The following is a 25,783-nucleotide window of genomic DNA, read 5'->3' as shown; positions in this document are numbered from 1 at the left end:
TCTTTGCGACCCTGTGGACTGTAGCCCACCAGGCTCTGTCCATGGGATTTCCAGGCAGGAATACTGGAGTGCATTGCCATTTCCTTCTCCAGGGAATAGATAAATACATAAGGGTTTCTTAGATGTTTTGCCATCTCTGTGTTGCCATTTTTATAATTAACACAATGTTTGTACATTGACAGGAAAATTCCTTTTTCTGCCTCTACTTAAACTCACAAGATTTCTAACACCAGATATGTGGGTTTATCCTACACCAAACAATTCTCTCACACTTGCTGGGTGTCCTGGAATTCAATCAGTCTGGACACTGTCTGCCTGGAGTTAACATCAGAGCCCCCAGGTAAGGGCTCAGTTCTACAAGAGTGCCCCCTCTTTAGACGGCAATCACAAGTACTGGTCCTCAGGTTACTCACATTTATGTCTGACTTCGTCGCAAGTTGGGTCTTACCTGGTGACGCAGATGGTAAAGAATCTCTCTGTGATGCGGAAGACTCAGTTTGATCCCTGCGTAAGGAAGATACCCTAGAGAAGGGAGTGGCTACCAGCTCCAGTATTCTTGGCCTGGAGAATTCCATGGACAGAGGAACCTGGCAGGCTACAGTCTCTGGGGGTCTCAAAGAGTCAGAAACAAATTAGAGACTAACACTTTCACTTTTTGGCTACAAGTTGGAGTTTCCTATGACCTCCCCCTTCAGACTTGATAATTTGCTATAATGGCTCACAGAACTCAGGGAAACCAGTCTATTATATAAAGAAGGGCGTGATAAACGGTACAGATAATAGCCAGATGAAGAAATGTATAGGGCAGAGCCTGGAGAGTGCTGAATACAGGAGCTTCTGTCCCTGTGGAGCTGGGTTCTGTCACTCTGCTGGCACGGTGACGTGTTCACCAACCTGGAAGCCTTCCAAACCCCACAGTTCCGGGAATTTTTTTGCAAGTGTCATCATGTAGGCGTGATCAATTATTAGCTCAGCCTCCCTCAACTCTCCTCTTCCTGAGGATGGGGGTGGACTAAAAGTTCCAAGCTTCTAATCACATGTGGTCTTTCTCGTGACCAGCTCCCATCCTGAAGCCACCCAGGAGCCCGCTAAGAATCACCTTGTTAAGAGAAAAGTCACTCCTATCTCCCAGGGAATTCTAAGAGATTTAGGAGCTCTGTGTCAGGAACCAGAGCCAAACACCAAGTATTAAAACAAAAGGTGCTTCCAGTGCTCTTATCACTTAGGAAACTGCAAGGAATTTAGGAGAGTGGTGCCAGGAACTTGGGGGCAGAGACCAACTATTAAAACAAAAGATATTTCTAGCACCTTTATCGCTTAGGAAATTACAAAGGTTTTAGGGTCTCTAACCAGGAGTTGGGATGAAGATCAAAATACATATTCTTACTGCATCACAGTATCACATATGTATGTATATATGTGTTTTTGAATACTTTTTTGTTTTTTCCCTACAGAAAATTTCTAGAAGTGGAATTTTGGGGCAAAGGGTGTGCAATTTGTAAAGCCTCTTGTATATATTGACAACCTAGAGACCTATCACATATGAGATTGCCTATTTTCTCTCACTGAGATGAATGTGAATGAATTTTAAATGAATGGCTTAGCTGGTCTGGAAAACTCAGCCTGGTGAAGTGGAAACAGAATAAAATCAACGTCAGGGGAGTGGGCTGTCAGGGGACCACCCCACCTTCCCCAAGGACAGGGACTCGGGCTCATCCTTCTCACAGTTCCTCCATCCTGTGCGTTCTTTCTTTTTTTAAATCTTACTTATTTATGTAATTTTGGCTGTACTGGGTCTTCATTTCTAAGCGGGCTACTCTCTAATTTTGGTGCAGAAGCTTCTCATTGTGGTGGCTTCTCTTGCTGGGAAGCTTGGACTCTAGGGATCATGGGCTTCAGTAAGTGGGCTCAGGGGTTGAGACTCTCGGGCTCCAGAGCACAGGCTCAGTAGTTGCTCTGCAGCATTTGGGATCTTCTCGGATCAGGGATCAAACTCACGTCGCCTGCATTGGCAGCTGGGTTCTTTACCACTGAGCCAGCAGGGAAGCCCCATCCTCTGCTTTCTGATTTCCAGCAGCTCTCTCACCCTGTGTATGTAGGTCCTCTTGTCCTGGAATGGCAGGGATGCTGTTCTCCCTTCTTTAGCCGAACACATGGGTCCCCTTGTTCACGGCCCTTTCTTCTTCCCCTCTGAAGGCGGTGTTTCACGCCAGGCTCCTATCTCAGGCACCTTGGGGTGCGCAGGTGCATAGGTCTGCCGCACAGCTGTCTTGGATTTTGCACTGGGCCCCTGGAGTTGGCCAGGAATTCATTTCTTTTAGGCTTAGTTGGGACCATGATTACTTCAGTGGAAATGAAAATTGAGTTGATTAGTAACTATGACATTTAGATTCGTGTGTCCAAATAAAGCTTGAGATGTTTAAAATTCTGTAAATTAAAGCTGAATCAACTCAAGTATTTAGAATATGCGTATGCCATCGCTAAAGTTGACTTTTAGATTCTCAGCTGTTTTTGGCAAAGCGGAGGTAGCTGTGTAAGAGAAGCAGATCTAGAGTGTGAGGATAAAGATATGGAATTACTGTTTTGGTAAAATGGACTGGAGTCTAGATGGCTATAGACAGTACCACTTAGGGTGTGTGTGTTCTCCCAAGAGAACCGTTCCCTATGCAGTTGCATTTTTTTCTATAACCCCACAGACACATTTGAGGACATGATGTCCTATTCTTAACTTAAAGGCTACCTTCAGAAGTCTCTCTGTGAAAGTGTTTAAAATTTTGAACAACAAATTTCTCTTCTGATTGTGGTTCTCTTTTTATTTTCTTTTTGTTGTAATCCTGGAATTCAGATTCTGAGATTCTATAGGAATTGCTGTTAGAGAACATTTAATACAAATTCTGAAATGCTATGCTCATTCTCATCACCCCTATATTAATAGTTTCAGCTACAGCTGGTAATGGTGGGTAGATACCCTGGAGATGCCTTGTGGGGTGGTAATTAACAATGATTCCTTGTGCGTAATCTGGAAATTTGGTTCCTGGTGGCACTGTGGGTGAGAGAACACAGTCATGCCTGGTTTGTCCCAACCTTGACCACAGGTACCAGTTTCTTGGTCTCTTTCTCATCACTGGTGACCATGGCTCCAACCTGCAGCACCGAGGACTTGCCTGTGAACACTCAGCTGCTTAGGAAGATGTGTTAGTGAAACAAGAGTACTGGGAGGTGTTTGCACCAGCCAGGGAGTGAGGGGAAAAAGCGAGTGAGGGAAGAAAAGCATTCCACACCTGTCTGCCTTTTCAGTGAGGCCACCAAGTTTTCTGAAGTAATATCATATTGCATTTACAAAGATTTCTGCAGCTAGAAAATTTTTTAGATAGGAAAAAACTTAGATATATAGAGTAACCTGAGAGTGGAATCATTTAAAAATAATTAAATGACTTACCTTTTAAAGTGATGGATTCCCTTTGCTTTCCTTGTGCTTGTCTTCTGTTTGTAGCTAATTCAGTTTTTATTTGTTGTCACAGGCTGAACATCTTTTTGACTGGCATGGACCCCTTCTACTTCCACGCAGTAAATGTCATTTTACACTGCCTAGTGACCCTTGTCCTGATGTATACCTGTGACAAAACTGTCTTCAAGAATCGTGGACTTGCTTTTGTTACCGCGTTACTTTTTGCCGTGCATCCTGTTCACACAGAGGCGGTGAGTGTCACTGGGGCTCAATGAAATAATGAAACAAAAAGTCATCTTTTTCTCCTCTCAAAACCACGTGAATTTAAAGCTTTACTGAAGTGTTTATATATAAATCATTCTGCTTGACAAGTTTTCTTTTTAAATGTTCTAATGGCCTTTATTGCACCTCCAGGACTTAACTGCTTTTCTAAATAGCCACTGTCATTATTACAGGTAGTCATAAATGACCACAGATCTTTCTTTGTGGAAAATTTAAGTCCTAATGTGTTTTAAAGAGCAAGGGGCATTTTGAGATACTTAGCATGCTGAGTTATTGTTCCTGCTCTATGATTTTTTAACCTATTCTTGCTCTGCTTAATATTTATAACATTCATGATACAGAACTCTTAAGTGCTAGAGTTGTTTAGTCGATAAGTTGTGTTGGACTCTTGGCGACCCCATGGACTGTAGCCCACCAGACTCCTTGTCCATGGAATTTCCCAGGCAAGAATACTGGAGTGGGTTGCCATTTCCTTCTCCAGGAGGCTTTCATGACCCAGAGATAGAACCCCTGTCTCCTGCTTGGCAGGTGGATTCTTTACCACTGAGCCACATAGGAAGCCCAGGAGCTGGGGGAAGACCATTAAAACTTTTATGATATTGAACTGACATTCTTCAAATTAAACACAGTTTTGAGACTTACCAATAGTTTTCCAAGTTATTTAGTATGAGCTGTAGTTATTTGGAGGATGATGAGAAATGTGTTTAGAAAGTTTAGATCTGGAGTCTTACTTAAAATATGGGCTTAATTATGCACCAAGATGGTGTCATCTAGCCTGGCTTCACATCTCAGTAGCCACAGCTGGTTTAGTTTATGTATTGCTCAGGGTGGATGAAGACTTTCCAAGCAGTACATGGGTACCACAGTTTTATAAGAATTGTCTCAAGAGTCACAGATTGCATCCGGACATTTTCCTACAGTTCACATCCTACAGTTTACATCCAGGTCTGAGAACCTGGGGGAAAAGTGTCAAGTTGATTCTCCTCTCCCTCTTCCCCTTTCAGCTGCCTTTTTCTTATATTAAAAAAATAAGGAATGTCTTGCATACATCAGAATCTTACTATGCCCAGGGGTACAAATGGCACCATACAGTGAACCAGTTTGATATTTTGGTGTCAGCCAAGTCTCCTCTAATTAAGCCATCATAAACCCAAAGTAGGTTTATGTCCTTTTCTGTCTATACATGTTTCTGTGAAGAAAGCAGCATGGTATTAGAAGTAAGATATGGTGGCCTGCAAGATGCTTGTCGTGGGGATGCATAATACTTTCATTTGATCTGAAGTAAGACGTCTGATTTGGCCAATTGGTTTGATAATGAGGGCTAGTAAGGCTATATGATGGACATTTGCCACAAACAAAATTCTAAATCTGTAAGCCCAAGGTTTTGACACAAGTATATTTAGAGTGATAAGGGAGAAAATTATTTTATAAACAATTACTTTGTTAAGTGTAATTTTCCCAGCCTTCCTGAGTATTTTGGACTGAACAAGCTGCCTGTAAGTGGAGGGCTGTAAAGTATAACTAATAATCCTTTGCAAAGTCTCAGTCAAGGCTTTTTTCCTTAGTTTTGAGAAACTGTGAAAGCAAATGAATCTAATGACAGGTAACTCTAATGATTCGTACACTTCATTTATTTACTTTCAACCAGGTTAAAGGAGAACCTGGTAGAGTTGTCAGCTGGTAGATCATTAAACATTATGCAAGATGATAGATTGCTATGATTTTGCAGAGAACTTGGGTGTTCAAAGAACTGTCACTGCTGTAACATGGTTACTTCTGTCCTCATTTATGTGAACTGTGTTTAAATACAAAAGCTACAAATAGAATTTGATGCCGCATGCTTCCTTTTTCTAACAAAAAGTAATATTCAGTCATAGATAACTGAATTTATTTAAAAAGCCTACACCTATATATTGAGGACTATTCTTTATTCAATAATTTTTATTGTTTTTTCTAACTTACAATGTATTTAGCAATTGAAAATATTATTAATAGAAATAATAATACAAAATTGAAAATTCAACAATTTTGAAAATTCAGAAAATTTAGGTGCTTTTGATCACAGGAACTTTAAAAAATTAATCATTAATCTAATTATATATATATTTTTATTATAGAGTAAGATGATAAATAGAATATTTTAAAATGTAATTGCATAGCATATTAAGAAAAAATTGCTGAGGGGGAGATAAAATGGAAACATGATTTCAAGGGGAAAGGGCACGTGAAATGTCTGTCATTTAAAGAAGAGCTTGTTCATATTTGTGTAAATGTAAGAAAATGAGCTTCAAACTGCTGTGGTATGTTTCAGGTTCATTTGGTACATTCAAAACAGTAAGTTTATGGCCTATTTTAAAATATCAATTTCTAAAATGCACAGGAAGTTAAATCCTTCGAAGTATTTAAAATTATGATGAAACATTTTAGATATGAATTTTAAAAGATAAGAATGATGTGTAAATTTTCAATATTATTGTTAAATGAAGAGAAATAATCAAGGACCACTACTCCTAGCCATATTAGAACGTATGACACCAGGTCAATGGCAATGTTTTAATCTAAGCCCATCAACTTTTATGTTTCTGATAGTCTCTTAGATAGATTTGAAAATTCATGCTTAGAGGTCTTAGGGAAAATTTGTGTAGGAAAGAACAATTGAGTAGAATAAGACCAGTCCTAATTCTGTGCTTGCAGAAAAGGAGAGCATAAAATTCAGTGTGATCGTGAGCTGATAGAGTTAGGTTGAAATCTAAGAAAAAGGGAAAAATCTGTTAGAAAAATGACCTTTAAAAAAGAGTTTCAACCAGCTTTCATACTAATCGGAAAAAAAAAAAATCCATGGTAACTCAATTATGGGGACAAAGCAGCCTGAGAGATGGACATTTATTTAGGAAAAAATATTAAACTATTTGCATTTACAAGGAGATAGGGGAGGCATAAGAAAGTAAAGAAATTTGACCTACATAATACACTATACTGGAAAGTAAAATCTAGAGACCATTACTTAATTATAGATATTAGGTTAGGTTTCTAAAAAGGAGGACAGAGGAATAGTACAAAAGAAATGTGCATTATGAAAACAGTGAATGATTAAAAAAAAAAGAAAAACAGACCATAGTGTGGTGAAAGAGGGATTTAGTAGAATATATCCACCTTGTGTTAAACAAGAATAAAAATGGGACCATCAATTATGACAGGAAGGATAGAGGGTTTGAATTGGAGGGGAGGAAGGTTTAGTTTAAGCATGTTGATATGATTAACAATTTGCTTTCTTAATTATATAATCAACAAATTGTTAATGAGTCCTTGCTTGGTATAGGCCCTTTGCCAGGTGCCAAGGGGATATGTGAGTGGGCAGTGGGATTCCCTACCCACAGTTTGTTCATAAACCTCTAGAAAGCCAAAGAGCATACACATAAAACCATAGAAGACAAAGCAATATGTTGTGGTAAAACTACAATTCCAGTGAAGGGAAAAATTATTCCAACTTCAGTAGAGATGAACAAATTCATTTATTTACTTAATTTTTCAATAAATATTTGAGTGACTGGAATATAGTCAATCAATGCAGGACTATACAGTGAATAAGGTAGACTTTCCTCATTGAAAAGCCTGTGATTCTTGGGTTTCCTGACAGTATATTTCTTGGGAAATTTATGGGTTTTTCTTAATTCTGAATCATGAGAAAAGTCAGTAGAGAAATTAGGAAAGTGGGGGAAATCATTGAAATTCTCCTATGAGAATTAAAACTTAACAGTCATCACGAGACATTACTGTTTGAAGGAATGCTCATATGTCAAGTCAAAAACAAGAGCAGGAAATGCTTACACACGGAGTTGAAGGTGAGGGTGAGCATTTCCAAGGCTGGAACAGAGTACTCGGGGAAAAAATCGGTTGTGATCTAATCAGCCTGTCTAGCTTTCAGCTGTGGCCCTGTGTTAAGCGTGTGTTCCTGCTCAGTCTGATACCAGGAGAACTCATTTTGCAGATAACATAATTAATAACTTTATACGTATAGTATACTTCATACAAATCCTAAGAGTGATAGTCCAAGAAGTAACAAGTTCTGGGGGCAAGTGAAGTCCTTAATTGGCAGCTCCCACTTGTGATTCTGTAAAGCCTGCTAGGAGATCTGAACATTACATTATTTGAATTCAACTCAATTAGGTTCACTGATATTTTTCAAATGTTTAAATATTTCTTAAAGGAATACATTTCCCAGGTTACAACTTCCCGATTGGTGATGGAAACCTGCAGCTTGAGGGCAGAAATAATTGCTGTCCGTCTCTGCATTGATATCTTTGACCAGTCTTTCTGTACTTCACAGGACCCTGTGATTCAGCCTACATTGTTGTGGAATCAAGCCCAAGGGGCTCCAACTTAGCATTTCATCTTTGCTTTCTGTTGCTCACTGCTGACCCCTTTTCACTAATCCATGCTGTCATCACTTTGTCTTGGCTCAGTGGGTAAAAATCCTCCTGCTATGCAGGAGATGTAGATTCGATCCGTGGGTCGGGAAGATGCCCTGGAGAAGGAAATGGCAATCCACTCCACTATTCTTGCCTGGAAAATCCCATGGACAGAGGAGCCTAGCAGGCTGCAGTCCATTGGGTCACAAAGAGTCAGACATGACTGAGCGACTAAACACACACACACACACACACACACACACACATCACTTTATGGCTTCCCTGCCAGAAACACCCACACGCTTACAGACCTCTCTTTCCTCTCCCTGGAATGCTGCATTCCCTTTCTGGCCCAGAATTCACATCTCCCTGTCTCGAGTTTCCTGAAGTCCTCCGTGCCTGACCTGTAAGTCCCGGTGAATATAGCCAGCCTTTCCACGAAGCCTTCCCGGATCCTGCAGTCCAAATTAATCCCTTCAGTCTTCTCATGGCTGTGATTTCTCTCCTTTACAATGCATGCAGTTTCCTTGTAACCTATTAATACCCTTTTTTGACTCCCCACCAGATACTAACTGCTTGGGACAGGCTTTATCCCTCCAGCTGGCGTAATACCTGGCAAAGAGGAGGCGTTTGGAAAATGTTTGTTGAAGGGAGTGATACATGCAATTACTGAACAAGATGACATTGACAAATTGACTTGCAGCGTTTGGCTGGTCTGGACATATACTAGCTGATGACAGTCACTTTGTTTTTAAGACACTAGCCTTCTTGCCCCCAGAGACCCCAGCTTAACAGGGATGTAGAATAGGGGTTCAGTGACCACGTGGGGGTTTGGAGCTGGCAGCAGAGTCTCGATGTTAGCATTCACTTTTCAACACCCCTTCTGAGCTTCTGCTCCAAGGGACACTGCATTCCTTATATCTGGGCACGTCCAGCTGGCACATGCTGCTGTCGCTGCTGTCTCCCAGCAGAGCTGACTGACTACAGTTCGAGAAGCAGGGCTCCAGGCGCCTTCACAGTGTCAGTTTCACTCGCCCGGCTTGTGATTGCCTCGTTCCAGCTTGGTACCCCCACTAGCAACTTGTGAGTCTCGCTGTGTCTGAGTTGGCCACAGTCCGTTGTGCTGTGGTGGCTGTCCCTCTGGGCCCAGATGCCTGGCCTCATCCCAGGACTTTGTTGCTGGGGAGCTGGGCTGTCTGTTGAACCTTCCAGAGGTCTTGCAGGTGATGCTGAGCTCAGGGCTCTAGGAGGCAGTGGTGTAGAATGAGCAGAACTAGGCTTCAGAAGTGAATCGTGTGCAGTTGTAGCTTTACAGGCTGCGAGGCTGAGCCGGGCCTTGGCCCTGAGGGGAAACCACACTGTCACTGCCTGCTTCCCTCACGCGTTCTTCCTGACGTGTCACTCAAGTGCCTTATAGATTAAGGGATCAATGAACAGCCTAAACAGCCACTTTAGGTAAGAGCTTTCAGTTCTCTACTGCCAGTGAAATTCTTTGGCCATGTCCAGGTTCCTCTTGATGTGGATTAGACTAGAATTTTTCTCAATTATGTGACTCGCTATCCATCCAGATGCAGGTATTTAATTGAATTATTTTTTATTTAGATTTTAACTAATAGATATATTGGATTATCTAGTAAGGTTAACATAAAATATCACACAGGTAAACCTTAATGTAAAAAGATGATTTCTGTACGTCACACGGGAAAACCTCAGTGATAAGAGTCTCCCTCCCTTGCTCTGCAGACAAAAGGAAAGCAGAAGGGCATCAACACCGAGTGGGCACTTTATGTATTGGGCTGGCCAAAAAGTTCATTTGGAAAAACCCAAAGAACTTTTTGGCCAGCCCAATATATCATTTTACTTATTACAGCAGTAACATGAGGTAGGGAGTGTAATACTCATTTTAAAAAGAACAAAACCAAATCTCAGAACTTAAAGATGACAAAGTTGAGTCTCACTCAGATGACAAGAGGAGTCTATATTCGAGCCTTGGGTGGTCTAGCTCCATGGGTGTGTCATCACCTTTCCTTTATGACTGCAAAGTTTGCTCATTATTTGAGGATATTTATAGGTCTATTTCCCAGAAATCTATTTTCTGCTATGAACTGTTGATTGATTCTTCAACAAACCATGGGCTTCAGGTCCTCTGTGATTTGGGTGAAGCTGTTTTCTGTGCCTGAATGTCAAATCTGTTCATTTCTCTTGCAAACTCTTACTCCCCATGTGAGCTTTTCTTTGAAACTTTCTTTGAACCATACCCAAGTTTTTCCTTCATAATTTTATTTCTTGAATTTAAAAAAATTAAAAGAAATGTACACATGTTTTAGATAGTGAAATAATACAAAGATTTATAAATAGGCATCTATCCCCCCACCCCTCTTCCATTTCAGTCCCTTTCTGAAGTAACACATTAAAAACAAAATTTCAAACTTAAGAAGTGTAATGACCATATTACTCTTTATCCAGAGTTACCGATTTTTAACCTTTTGCAGCATTTGCTTTATCATCCTTGCTCTCTTTCTTCTTCAATATATACAAATATTTTTTATTGTCTGAAACATTTGACAGTAGGTTGTGTAATTCATGCTACTTTATACCTTAATAATTTAGTTGTGATGTGTATTTTCTAAAACCATGGTCATTAGTCACTGTTTTGTTTTAGCCTTTTTCAATCTTAAGTTTGTAACAGTTACCAGTCTTCATTGTCTTTCTATTATATTATTTATATCTTTAGATGTAATTAAAATGATATATTATGATGTATATAATGTTATATGTTATTAATGTGATATTTGTTATAATAATGTATACTGTGTTGCATAATTATAAATATATAATCAAGTTTATATTATATAATTTATAACATGATTTACATGTATGGCATATTATATTAAAATTTTATAATATAACTAAAATAAGGAAATATATGTAGGTACAATAATGTAAGAACATCTGAATATAAAATAGGAATTTATAATGTATATAGTATATCTTTAAGTATAATATATGTATGATATTGAAAATATGTTATATGCAGTAATAATTATGATAGATTATGAGTTGTATTATAGTCAAGAAAGGTTAAAAATAAAGTTAAGCATGAAAATCTTGCCCCTTTCTTCCTCTCTATCTCCTTCTCTAAAATTATTGTTAAATGTTTAGGATAACCAGAAGTGATTAGTCATATATCAGAAATTGAAGAATAATGTATTTTCTAATTTATTGTTTCTTTCATTCCTCTAAAAACAAATACATTTCTGTTATGGGTCTCTGAGAAAGTGGTTTTCTAAGGTTTTTATTTTTTCAAAATTTGTAGGTAGCTGGAATTGTTGGCAGAGCTGATGTGTTGGCGTGCCTGCTGTTTCTTTTGGCCTTTCTCTCCTATAATAGGTATGTATGGCTAAGAACGCACTTGTCTGTGTTTACAGGCATGCTCCTCCCTGGGAGTTTCTGCTGTGTGTGTGTGTGTTTGTGTGTAGATTCTGAGCTCCTTCCTGAGAGAGGAGGGAAGCTTCTTGGCTGTGAGATAACTGTGAGCTTCCTGGAGACCTGGCATAGGAAACTGTCTCTTAACCAAAGACTAGGCTGTTCTGTTTTCCAGCCGTATTCTGAACTGTCATAGCCTCTTAGAAGGACTGCTCTCCCAATGCTGGGAAGATAAGCTCTAGCTTCTTGATTCCTCTTACTGAGAATGGAATTTGAAATCAGCTCTGAGCCAAATTATACTGGGTATAGTCCTCTCCTCTATTTAACTATGATTTGCTTAATTTGTCCTTTTCATTTTGGTCTTAGTTTTTTGACCCCACTTTATTATACTCATTAAAGGAGCTTAAAGCTTAAAATGACAAGGCTGAACTGAAAGTACTATTCTCAAATGTGATTTTCTAATTCGCACATCTTTTTATCAAAATACAGAAGCTTCTTGCTTTGTGAGACTGAAAAGCAATAAAACAGTCTCCCATTATATTGCCTCTTTCCCCGCAAGATGATCAGATTCTCACCTGAGTTGTGACATAGCCACATAGGCAAAGGGGTGGGTTAAAAATGGGATGTAATACACAATGGAATATTACTCAGCCATAAAAAGGAATGCATTTGAGTCAGTTCTGATGAGGTGGATGAACCTAGAACCTATTATAACAGAGTGAAGTCAGTCAGAAAGAGAAAGATAAATATCATATTCTAACACACATATACAGAATCTGGAAAAATGGTACTGAAGAATTTATTTACAGGGCAACAATGGAGAAACAGAATAGAGAATAGACTTATGAACATGGGAAGAAGGGAGGAAAGGGTGAGATGAATGGAAAGAGTAACAGGGAAACTTACATTACCATATGTAAAATAGATAGCCAATGGGACTTTGCTGTATAGTTCAGAAAACTCAAACAGGGGCTCTGTATCAACCTTTAGGGGTGGGCTTGTAAGGGAGATGGGAGGGAGGTTCAAAAGGGAGGGGATATATGTGTACCTATGGCTGATTCATGTTGAGGTTTGACAGAAAACAGCAAAATGCTGTAAAGCAATTATCCTTAAATTAAAAATAAATAAATTAAGAAAAAATCTTAAAAAAAAAAAGAATGTAATGGGGGCAGTGACTCAGTGGCTGGCCCAGATAAAGGGGGACAGTGAACCATTGTCCTGCTTCATGGAGTGATGCCTGGTTAAGGATTTATAAACCTTGATCTTTGGGTCAGTTCATTGGCTTATAGTCTTATAAAACACAGTGACTGCGAGGAACACTGTCCTAAACCAGTGGTTCTTCATATGGGACAAATTTGTCCATGTTGTCCCCAGGGACATTTGCAGTGTCTGGAGATATTTTTGCTCACCTGGCATGTGAGTGGAGGCCAAGGATTCTGAAGCCTGCAGGACAGCACTTGTAACAAAGCATCATCTTCCCTGAGCTGTGCTGAGAATCCTTGTTGTAAACCAGCTTAGACTTTGGATCAAGGATGAACTGAATTAAACCTTATAAAGTTTTGGTTTAAGAGCAGAACCTTTTCTTAATGTAAGACCAAGCTTCTAGTCCTGACTCTGTAGCCTCCCACTTCATTGCATGAGTATGTGCTTAGTTGCTCAGTCGTGTCCTATTCTTTGTGACCTCATGGATTGTAGCCCACCAGGCTCCTCTGTCCATGGGATTCTCCAGGCAAGAATACTGGAGTGGGTTGCCATTTCCTTCTCCAGGGGATCTTCCCGATCCAAGGATCGAACCCATGTCTCTTGGGTCTCCAACATTGGCGGGAGGATTCTTTACCACTGTGCCACCTGGGAAGTCCCTCATGGCATTGCTAGTTATATATGAGTGTTGTGAAAATATTAGAAATGTAAACCCAAATTCAACAATTGTTTCCTGTTTGCTCTGGTATTAGAACAAGATTAACCATCACTTTTGAGTGTGAACTTGATCTCTCAGGCCTTTTCTGTGTTTTGATAAACTTGGGAATGTGAGTGGGCCTGCAGCCTATCCGTACCTGTGTGATAATAAGCCACATTGCTACGGCTTTCTGTTGTGCAGGTCACTCGCACTTTGAGTAATTTAAGCTGTCAACCAGCTTCGGAGAAAAAGCCTGTCTCCTACAAATTTGGAATATAATTTAGGCAATTGTTCCAAGACATAACAATAAGGGGGAGACGTCACAACTGCAGATGTATTGGCCTACCGAGGAGAGGGAACAAATTGGTGTGTCACCTGCAGAAGGAGCGTTGAGGTTTCATGCTGGGGAGCCGATTCTTTTTTGTAAGGTTAAAAAAAATTTACAGCAACTGGAGGGTTTTAGAAAATCCCTGCTGGAAATTATGCTGAGAAAAAAAAAATGTTTTCCCTAAATATTCTCACATAAAATACACTTACAACTACAGATTAGAAACTAATACAACATTGTAAGTCAGCTATACTTCAATTTAAAAAAAAAAGAGATCAGCCAGAACAAAAGAAAAAGACTAAAGCACCTATATTTTCATCACATTAATGATGATTGTGTTTTGGTATCTATTCAGTGTTTTCTTTGTACAGAAACATATAAAACACCTTCACAATAATAATAATAATAATGATGATAAACATAGGATGAGGTACAGGGAGGCATTGACCTGCCCCCTGTTACCTTGTTAGTTAGCAGACCTGTGACCTGAACCCAGGAAACCTGGCACCAGAGTTCATGCATGTGGCTTATACTATTCACTTACTATATATTCACCTAAACATCTTTCCATGTCACTAAGTATACCTCTATATACTAGCATTTTAAATTGCTTTTTAGTGTTCCTCTGTTATATGCCATATTTTACCATAACTTATATGCTTTTACCTAAGTACCAAATTCAGCATTGTCAGTCATTTACTTTTTCCCATCTTTGCAAATTTTGTTCTTAAAGATATCTTTGCTCATCTACTTAGAATAAAATGAAATCTGTGTTGGCTCTTACCTTTAAAAGGTGGCATTTCTTAGCAACCCATATTTCTTCTTGGAGTAAAACCCTCTCAACTTTATTTTTCAGGAGTGTGGACCAGTGTTGTGTTGGGGAAAGTTTCCCTCCCACAGCTTCTCCCTTCTTCTTGCTGCTCAGTCTGTTTCTGGGGACCTGCGCAATGCTGGTGAAAGAGACAGGCATCACGGTGTTCGGCGTCTGCTTGGTTTATGATCTCTTTTCTTTATCCCACAATCATGATAAATCGTAAGTCATGTCAAAGTTTTGCTGTCAAGTGGTGCATGATGTGCAGAGAAAAATTACTTAAATCAATAGTCTGAAAATTTTCATTAAAAAAATGATACAACATTCTGGTAAATGTAACCTCATCTTGGGGGCTTTCCTGGTGGCTCAGTAGTAAAGACTCCATCTGCCAACACTGGAGACACAAGAGATACAGGTTTGATCCCTGGGTTGAGAAGATCCCCTGGAGAAGGAAATGGCAACCCAGTCCAGTATTCTTGCCTGGGAGATCCCTAGGAGAGAGAAGCCTGGTGGATTGCAGTCCATGGTGTCATAAAGGAGTCAGACAGGACAGAGCGACTAAACAAAAACAAACCTCACCTTAGACCATAATATAGTAAGGCTTATTTCCTTAAGATAGATGCATTGTATGTGTTCAAACTTTTCACACTTGTGTAAATGAGGATTATAAAGTTTTTGTGAGCACCAAATTTGGAATTGAAAAGTACCTATGCTAATTTGTTTTGGTTGTATAATACTGAGAAATCTTGATTCACACAGGAGAGTGGTTACAAATGGTAACAGTTTGTTAACAGCTTGCCTGGAATCTCTGCATTCACATAAGTGCTATCCTTCAAAGAACACTGCTAAATTGGAGTCTGTTTACTAGCTTGAGGGGTGGTGTATTTACCTAAGTTTTGAATGGGGCAGGGTGGTGGTGGTGGGGGAGTGTTTTTGGAATTCCACAACAGACCAGTCTAAACCATACAGGAATACTTAATTGCATATCATATTCAAGTTAAAGGACAAGTTTATTTAGTAGCCTGTTTTCATTTAAAAAATGTAGGCACTTTCATATTGTCCTGTGGGTTATAGATGATAAGAATGACTAAGGCGTTTTAAAAGTTCAAGCACATACTGTAATTTTCTTCCTCAGGATTACTAACAATGTGATGTGCAAACCCCATTTTTCAGTAATTATAAGATCCTTACATTTGAACTTTTAATAAATGCAGCTGATTTATTCTCCGGCCTTGTCCGGAAGAATTTTATCTTTAAAAAAAAAAAAAATCCTGCCTTTTTATCCCATTCCCTACCTCTTTATACTTCTTGACACAAAGATAAAAGCAGTGCTATTGCATGTCAACAAGCTGAGATGAGTCATTAAATTCCTGTCTGGGCATACTTGGAGATAATTTAAATAGATTTTAGTACTCTGCGAGCTCTCTGTGAATCTCAGAGGCGTGTAAAAGGAAGGAGCCTAGTTATCATTTTGACCCAAACTTAAACCAAGAAAGCTGTGAGCCAGAGGACCTCCCCGTGGCTTATGTGCGTGTGCCTCTCCTCGATATCGTTTTAACCAATCGCAGTAATTGCATTGCTGACCTTCCCATCAGCTCCTCTGGCTCTCCACTTGCTTCTGCCTCCTCTTTGTGTGTGCCTCCTTTCCTCTGTGACAAGTGACTGCAGACCTTCCCCTCTGGTCCCATCCAGAGATATTTTAACCTCATATCGACTGAAAAAAAACACCCACAGAACTTGAAAGTTGAGAATTACTTTTTATTTGGGACCATTACTAAGGATTTATAACCTGAGAAAGCCCCTTAGATAGCTCTAAGGGAACTGTTCCATAGAGGTGAGGGAGGAATAGGATGTATGAGTTTTTGCTGCTGGGGGGAGAAAAAAAAACCTATAGTTGAAACTCAAAAGAGTGCTAATCACAAAAAATCAGACACCTCAAGTTAGTGGTTTAGTGCTTTTCAATATATTAAAAGATGCAAGAGTCTGGGCTCATTAAAATTTTTCCTTTGATATGCATCTCAGCTGTCTAGGGTCAGTATCCTGTTTTTCTCCATTCTGAATTCCCTCAGTGTGCACCCTGGGGCCAGCTGCAGGGGCTGATAGCTTGATGGCAGACAGCAGCATTCTTTTGTCTACACTCAAACTTGAAGTCTTATCTCCTTTGGTCTTAGGACTCCCCAACACATGATTGCTTATAGTCCTTTCTTCTTCATCTGGTCACTATTGAGCTAGACTTTTTTCAAAGAGGATAATTATCTCTTTTAGTCCTTTAGTAATTTTCTTGACCTTCATCATACCAAACTGCTGGAAGTTTTATGAAAAAATAATAACTGCTGATATGTAGCTTGGAAGTTGCATAGTTCATAGTCTATGGATTTTTTTGTTTGTTTTAGTAACTTTTAGCTCTCACAACCACCAGCATCTCTGCATAGGTAGAGGCATTCTTTCTTTCCTGCACCATTTTTCCCACCTGTTCAATGCATTTGTCCCTGGCCACAAATAAGACAGATAAGATTCCTTCCCACAAAGGGCAGTGCTGGGGAAGACAGACATTACGTGAGTAATTACATGAGTACCTGAGTGCAACTGTGAACTTGGTAGGAAGGGCCTGAGAACAGGTAACAGGGACTCAGTTCAGTTCCGTTCAGTCGCTCAGTTGTGTCCGACTCTTTGCGACCCCGTGAATCTCAGCACGCCAGGCCTCCCAGTCCATCACCAACTTCCGGAGTCCACCCAAAACCATATCCGCTGAGTCAGTGATACCATCCAGTTGTCTCATCCTCTGTCATCTCCGTCTCTTCCTGCCCTCAATCTTTCCCAGCATCAGGGTCTTTTCAGATGAGTCAGCTCTTCACATCAGGTGGCCAAAGTATTGGAGTTTCAGCTTTAATATCAGTGCTTCCAGTGAACACCCAGGACCCATCTCCTTTAGGATGGACTGGTTGGATCTCCTTGCAGTCCAAGGGACTCTCAAGAGTCTTCTCCAGCACCATAGTTCACCAGCATCAATTCTTTGGCACTCAGCTTGTTTTATGGTCCAACTCTCACATCCGTACATGACCACTGGAAAAACCATAGCCTTGACTAGACGGAACTTTGCTGACAAAGTAATGTCTCTGCTTTTTAATATGCTGTCTAGGTTGGTCATAACTTTCCTTTCAAGCAGTAAGCATCTTTTAATTTCATGGCTGCAATCACCATCTGCAGTGATTTTGGAGCCCCCAAAAGAAAGTCAGCCACTGTTTCCCCATCTATTTGCCATGAAGTGATGGGACCGGATGCCATGATCTTAGTTTTCTGAATGTTGAGCTTTAAGCCAACCTTTTCACTCTCCTCTTTCACTTTCATCAAGAGGATCTTTAGTTCTTCTTCACTTTCTGCCATAAATGTGGTGTCATCTGCATATCTGACGTTATTGATATTTCTCCCAGCAATCTTGATTCCAGCTTGTGCTTCCTCCAGCCCAGCGTTTCTCATGATGTACTCTGCATATAAGTTAAGTAAGCAGGGTGACAATATACAGACTTAATGTACTCCTTTTCCTATTTGGAACCATGCTGTTGTTCCATGTCCAGTTCTAACTGTTGCTTCCTGACCTGCATACAGGTTTCTCAAGAGGCAGCTCAGGTGGTCTGGTATTCCCATCTATTTCAGAATTTTCCACAGTTTATTGTGATACACATAGTCAAAAGCTTTGGCGTAGTCAATAAAGCAGAAATAGATGTTTTTCTGAAACTCTTTTGCTTTTTCGATGTTGGCAATATGATCTCTGGTTCTTCTGCCTTTTCTAAAACCAGCTTGAACATCTGGAAGTTCATGGTTCATGTATTGCTGAATCCTGGCTTGGAGAATTTTGAGCATTACTTTACTAGTGTGTGAGATGAGTGCAATTGTGTGGTAGTTTGAGCATTCTTTGGGATTGCCTTTCTTTGGGATTGGAATGAAAACTGACCTTTTCCAGTCCTGTGGCAACTGCTGAGTTATCCAAATTTGCTGACATATTGAGTGCAACACTTTCACAGCATCATCTTTTAGGATTTGAAATAGCTGAACTGGAATTCCAACACCTCCACTAGCCTTGTTCATAGTGATGCTTCCTAAGGCCCAATTGACTTCACGTTTCAGGATGTCTGGCTCTAGGTGAGTGATCACACCATTATGATTATCTGGGTCATGAAGATCTTTTTTGTACAGTTCTTCTATGTATTCTTGCCACCTCTTCTTAATATCTTCTGCTTCTGTTAGGTCCATACCATTTCTGTCCTTTATTGAGCCAATCTTTGCATGAAATGTTGCCTTGATATCTCTGATTTTCTTGAAGAGATCTCTAGTCTTTCCCATTCTGTTGTTTTCCTCTATTTCTTTGCATTGATCACTGAGAAAGGCTTTCTTATCTCTCCTTGCTATTCTTTGGAATTGCATTCAGATGCTTATATCTTTCCTTTTCCCTTCTCTTCTTTTCACAGCTATTTGTAAGGCCTCCTCAGATAGCCATTTTGTCTTTTTGCATTTCTTTTTCTTGGGGATGGTCTTGATTCCTATCTCCTGTACAATGTCAGGAACCTCCATCCATAGTTCATCAGGCACTTTGTCTATCAGATCTAGCCCCTTAAATCTATTTCTCACTTCCATTGTATAATCATAAGGGATTTGATTTAGGTCATACCTGGATGGTCTAGTGGTTTCCCCCACTCTCTTCAATTTAAGTCTGAATTTGGCAATTAGGAGTTCATGATCTGAGCCACAGTGAGCTCCCAGTCTTGTTTTTTGCTGACTGTATAGAGCTTTGGCACCTTTGGCTACAAAGAATATAATCAATTTGATTTCGGTGTTGGCCATCTGGTGATGTCCATGTGTAGAGTCTTCTCTTGGGGATACCTGGTCAATAACAGTATCTCTTGAGTGAAGGCTATGCTCCAGGAATGGGACCATGCCATTTACAGGTATGAAGTCACTTACTGCTGACAGCTGTTACCCTTGTTTCACAGAGCAGAAAGTACAGGCATAGAAAGTAACCTCTCGAGGGTCACCCATCCCCGATTTGGATTCTGTCTGTGTAACTCCAGAGTCACAGGGTTACCCCTGAGCGCCTGACTCCATGGGGCACATGTGACTGGGGCCAGTAACCTCCCAGGTTATCTGCCTCTCAGGGCCTGGGCTCACAGTAGTAGTAAGAGATGATCTCAGAGGTTCTGCCTATATTGGAGGGTCTTGACTCATTGAGAATCTCACATAATTGTGTCTCCTTTTCTCAGAAATTCTTATCTGCTAGTTTAGAATAAGGACTTCCCAGGTGGTACAGTGGTAAAAAACCCATCTGCCAATGCAGGAGACATAAAAGATGTGGGTTCAATACCTGGGTCGGAAAGATCCCCTGGAGGAAGACACAGCAACCCGCTCTGGTATTCTTGCCTGGAGAATCCCATGGACAGAGGAGCCTGGCGGGCTAAATCCATAGGGTCACAGAGAGTCGGATAGGACTGAAGTGACTTAGCATGCACTCATCCATCCTTTTGGATTCTGAATTTAGGTTGTTTTCACTTTTTTGGTTATTATATACCATGCTGGAGCTACGTTTTGTGTGCACATACCTGCAGGTTTTCCAGGGCATAACTACAGAAGTGAGGTTGTGGGCCCACAGATAGATACATATTCACTGTGTTGATGTGGGGCTATTCTCTTGAAATAACTGCAGCAGTGGATGAGAATCCTCTTGTTCCACATTCTCCCCATCCCTGAGTAGTGTCAGACTTTTAAATTTTTGACCAGCTAATGTTATGGAATATATCTCAGAGGATTCATGGAAGAACATGTGAGAATAAGTTGCATGGATCATCTGTAAACACAATTTTACAAGATCATAACAATGAAAATCCCAAATATCCCTTCAGCTAGGTTATGATAATTCAACTTATATTTATTAGGAGAGAAATGTATGAGGAGGATGAGAAGTGAAGAGTGTCTGTATGTGTATTGGTGACCACATGAAAGGATTGAATCTTCATCTTCTCTTGTAATGAAACAATATGACAAGTTCTAAAATTGGAAATAACATTATTATTTAATGTCACTTTAAAAATATTGTGATAAATACCAGAAACAGAAGAGCTAAAAGATTTGGGAATAGTTGCTTCCAAGGAACAGGGCTTGGGGAGGGGATGGGGACCGCTGTTCCTTGTTGCAGGTCTTGTTGCTCCTTTTGACGTTGTTTCCTCCTCACAATTAGGAGCAACGGGGTCATCCATCAGCGCAGCCCACAGCAGCCTGGAAGCTCCCCGACAGCACACCCTTTCCGGGAGAATGGGAAGCAGCAGCGGTTCCCTCACAAAGGAGCTTGGGGTGGCTGCCATGCCATGCCGTCTGAACCCAAGAGCAGTGGATTCCCCGTGTCTCCTGGAGCTGTGTGGTCCTTGATGAGGTACCGGACTGGGCTCCTTGACCTTGTGTTTTTACCATCCAGCATCACCTGTTGCAGGGGGATCACTGGAGAAGTGAAGCGCCGAGTCAGTTCTTTGTGACACCCCCACTCTTGTTAGCCTCCTTTCTTTTCCCTTTCCCATTTCCCTTCCTCTTTCTTCCTTCCTTCTCTTCCCTATCCCTGTCCTTCCCTGTGTCATATCAGATAAGAAAGGAGTAGCTGGAAGAAGTAGCCCTGCTGGCTGCTGTTATTTGGAAGGAGAGATGAGGCTGTGAGGCCTTAGTTAAGCAGTACAAGCATTCTGCTGCTTCCCTGGGGGAAGAGCCCTGCACGTCAGAGCACAGGCCCCTCAGTTCTCTGGGAGGAGAGCTCTGCCTTCCCCTGCCCTGACTCCCTACTTTTGGTGTATGATAATGGAAGGTTGTTGCTGAGCCGTGAAAAATGCCGGGATTCATTTTTGGTCTTGGATTAAAAAATGGCCTCTGGAGGAGAGGAATTCAATCCAGGGCCAGTGACGAAGCTTGATCACTCAGAGCTTTTGTATATTAAAGTTTTATGGAAGTATAAAAGAGAGAGCTTCTGACATAGACATCAGAAGGGGGCAGAAAGAGTGTCCCCCTGCTAGTCTTTAACAGGAAGTTATATTCCTACTCGCAGGCTGCTAATTAGAGAAAGGAAATGTCGCGTAACTCAGAGAATGGCACCAGGCCCCTCACCCACAACATGCATTTTGAGATAGCATTGGTACAAGGTGAGTCATCCCGGGTCATAAAATGTTTGACATGAATCTTGAAGAGGCAGGTTTCCATGGTCTCATTAACATAGATTAGGAGAAGAATTGTATGAGTAAAACATATTGCTTTTTTGAGCCAGTATCGTTTCTGAGTCTTGGTCTTAGGCAGAACCAACTTGAGGAAAGACAGAGTTTAAGGTAAATACATTGTTCATTAGCACAGCTTAAGAAAAACATTTCCATAGGGAAAAAAAACTGCATTAGTTAGCTCAAAGTTTGAGAAAAGTTAAGTTCAGGTGGAACAAGGTGTTGTCATGGCAACATGGAATTTTGAAAGAAACTTCCTTTTAATTTTGTATAAAGAAGGGAAAAAAATCTGACACTTGTAGTTTGTTTACTCCTGCCACTTAAGAGAGATTAAAAAATGTCTGACACTTCCAGCCTATTTCCTCCGTTCGGGGCCCCTAGTCTTCCTGCCTGTTACCCTCTCAGTAGGAATTTATTATGCGCAGGTATATGAGGTAGCCTAGGGGACACTGCCTCTCAGGAATGTTTCTGAGGGTTCAGGAAGATCTTTAAAGTACAAAATTTTCTTTCTTTTTAAAAAATCTTTTGACCTAGCCATGAAAATTATCGTAGATTTATCAGAACAGGTACTTGGCTAAATTAGCTTGCCACTAAAAGAAGGAAATGGCAAACCACTCCAGTACTCTTGCCTGGAGAATTCCACGGACGGAGGAGCCTGGTAGGCTACAGTCCATGGGGTTGCAGAGTCGGACACGACTGAGCGACTTCATTTTCAAAGTAACTCAAGCCATGGGCAAGTAAGAATTTAATAAAGATGGAAATTTGACTCATACTATTAGCACTTAAGTAGCAGATTGCTATTCTTACTCTTCTCTCCAGTCCCAGAAAACTCCCTGTTTTGGGGTGTCTTTGTTTCCAATTAGTCCTGCCTTTACCTGTCTCTTAGAACCTACTCCATTTATTCATTCATCAGCAAAGATCTACTAAATGTCTGCCATGTGCCCGGCATGTTCCAGGCAGGCACCAGGGCTGTACTGGGGTTTAAGGAGGACAAGATCCTTGCCCCTATGTAGCTTTCCTTCCAGGAGAAGAAGACAGACCCTAAGTAACCAACAAGGAGTGAACAGTGTGGTGGAGAGTGGTGGGTGAGCCTGGCTGGGGTGAATTCCCATTGGTTGGTCAGGGAAGGTCTCTGAATCCTTGTGGATGAGAGGAGGCGCTCACCCTGCTCAGATCTGCACAGAGGGTTCCAGCCTTGGGATAACTAGCAAGTGGGGATGGGAAGGGGGTGGGCAGTTCAGGGGGTGGGCAGGCCTAGATGATGAAGAGTGTGTTGGCCATGGGAGAGAATTTGGATTTTATTCTGAGTGGAATGGGGAGACTTTGGGGGGTTTTGTTGTTGTTTGCTTGTTTGTTTAATGTGGCAAGATGTGGTTATATTATAAATGTTCAGTCTTGTTTCTTGTGGTGCTTTATTTAGGGGCAAGAGCAAAGCAAGGAGACTTTCATACTGACTGAGGGGAGAAAAGAGGTCTTGGCTGAGGGTGATGGAGCCTGAGATGTAGGCATACGGTGGATTTTGGAGACGTTTTGGATATAGATTTAACAGGACTTGCCGATTTAGGGGAAAAGGGTGAGGGAACGGCAAGAAACAAGGGTGTTTGGGTTTCTAGCCTCAACAGCTGGGTGGGTGGTAGTGTCAGTTACTGAGATGGAAAGGCTAGAGGAAAAGTTGGTTTGGGAAAGGATAAAGTCACAGAAATGCATGAAATTCCTGAGCAAGAAAGAAGAGTGATAAGCTGTCAAAACCTTGAACTAATCTTGACTTTTTAGTACAGGGCATGTAAGAAAAGAGGGCAAAACATTTGGGGGAAATTGTAAATTTTTTTAAAGAAGGCAAAGGAGAAGAAAAAAGAAGAATAAATAGAGCATTGGAGCCTCTCATGAAGGGACGGAAGGCAGGCTGCAGTGTGACTGACTTCCACCAGTCAGACTGGGTACATACAGTGACTTGAGTTCCATATAGATATGACTGTATTGGCTTCTGCTGTCAGTTGTATCCCCAGATCCTCTTATAGTGTCTGGTTAATTGTAGTTGTACAAGTATTTGTGAAATGAATAAATTAATGAGTAGATGGTAAGAAAGTATTGAAATTAAGCAAAAATAGAACATTTTAGTAAATTTGGCAATAAAGAAATGGGGCAAAAGATGTTAACTGCAGGCATGTGAGGTTTTTGTTTTCATTTTAAATTTAATGGATGTGTGTATGTATGTAAATAACTTGTAGAGAATATAGAGGTGGGTGCAGGAGCAAAAAGGAATAAGATGAAGTATGCATACCAGTGGTGTGCTGATAAATGCTTAATCATTGGCTGTCCAAAGAAAGTAAATCCCCACTTGTTGTGTTTGCAAATTTCCATGTAACTCCTACCCTGGCTGATTTCAAGCTACAAGTGTGACATAGCTGAAACTGGAGTTGGGAGAGGTGTGCCATAGCCCGCCATCTTGAAGCATTTCCACTGCCCAAGAGACTGTAGATGTAAATAATCTCAAGAGCATAGACAGAAGTAAAATGAAGGAAACTGATTAGGAAATGATATGATTTGTGTACTTATTACCTTTATTTTTAGCTTGATTTATTTAAGCTTATATAATTCATTTTATTATAAAAGATATATCATAATTGATATAAATATAGATTATATGTACATATAATTTATTATAAGTTATATAATTTAATTTTAATAATGGCTGCCTTTAATAACTGGCCTGCAAAATTCCTGAAAACTTAATAGTCATTTCTTATAGAACAGTGTGAACTCCAGTACTCCAGTGAAGACAGTCCTTCAGGAGGAGAAGAAAGCTTTACATCTGTTATCTATCACTATGTACCAGGGAGTGGGCTTGCACTTCCCATGTGTTATTCCATGCAGCCATCACAACATTTGTTTAGGGTAAATCTTACAGTTTGCTTATCAGGTGGAAATGGAAGATCTTAGAGAGGTTAAGTGGTCATTTAACACATTTACGTAGTGGGTAAGTGGTAAAGTCAGGATTGGAATTACAACTGCACAGCCACTAATCCCGTGCTTTGCCTGTCTGCTCTGCTCTGAAGTCTGGAATCCCAGGTGAGAACTTGGCCTTGGGGAGGAGGCAGGACGGCGGTGTCCTGCTCTGTGTAGCTGGCCTCCCTCCTCAGCTCTCAGGGATAGAAGATTCTTGCAGCCATCCATGGGTCCACAAATAAGGCCTCTCCTGACTGGCTTTAATATAGACTATTGGTGCTTATACACTGAATTAGGTGATATGCTTTTAAAAAAAGTTTTTTTTAACTCCGAGCCTCAGCCTATTTAGAAAGAATGATGCTTGGAGAGCAGTGCACAATACAAGTGGAAGTGGGTCAGGATCTTACTAAGTGAACATGTTTGTGAGCAAGAAGGATCATTATCCTTCCTTGAGAGGAAACTTGTCATATATTTTCCTTCTCTGGAAAGGAAAAGCATCATGTATTTGACTACAAATTTGGTTAGTGTCAAAATTAGTTTTAAAAACTATGCTTGTCCTTTTTTCAGAAGGTGATCAGGTAAAGAAAATAAAAACTCAAAGAGGCAATGTTATCTTAGTTCTGAAGATCTCTGTGGACAGTGTTTAAATCGTGAATCCTTCACTTACCAGGTCCTGGACAAGTTATTTTATCTCTGTGAACATCAGTTTTCTAATCTCCCAAAAAGGGGAACTAATTGTAGCATCTTACTGTCAGATTGCTTGTCAGGACTCAGAGCTACAGTAAAAGCAGGTAATAAGTCTGTAAATAAGTGCCTGGCACACAGTGGCCATTTGGTGTGGCAGCCAGCAGCATCATTAGTAGTAGTTCAGAATTATAAATATTATTATTCCTTATGACTTTCTAAACACTGGAATGTGACTTTCTAAACACTGAAACTGGTGAACCTACAGTATACAGGCAAGGAATGTGTTTTTATGGAATTTTTTTTTTCTTGCT

At 40.5% G+C, this 25,783-nt stretch overlaps 1 protein-coding gene across 2 annotated transcripts in view; it reads left to right on the top strand.

Annotated features, from left to right (window-relative positions):
• TMTC1 (transmembrane O-mannosyltransferase targeting cadherins 1) overlaps nt 1-25,783 on the top strand; it is a 298,740-nt gene that overhangs the window by 18,933 nt on the left and 254,024 nt on the right. For both annotated transcript variants that reach the window (XM_043882514.1, XM_043882513.1), the window contains exons 2-5: nt 3,522-3,699; nt 11,456-11,529; nt 14,647-14,823; nt 20,828-21,019. In XM_043882514.1, the coding sequence (XP_043738449.1) occupies nt 3,522-3,699; nt 11,456-11,529; nt 14,647-14,823; nt 20,828-21,019 (621 nt within the window). The remainder of the gene's footprint in view (nt 1-3,521; nt 3,700-11,455; nt 11,530-14,646; nt 14,824-20,827; nt 21,020-25,783) is intronic.

This window comes from Cervus elaphus, chromosome 22 (genome assembly GCF_910594005.1).
Source record: "Cervus elaphus chromosome 22, mCerEla1.1, whole genome shotgun sequence".
NCBI classification, from domain to species: Eukaryota; Metazoa; Chordata; class Mammalia; order Artiodactyla; family Cervidae; genus Cervus; species Cervus elaphus.
The sequence above is the reverse complement of the archived record's forward strand: the minus strand, read 5'-3'. Positions and strand labels throughout refer to the sequence as shown.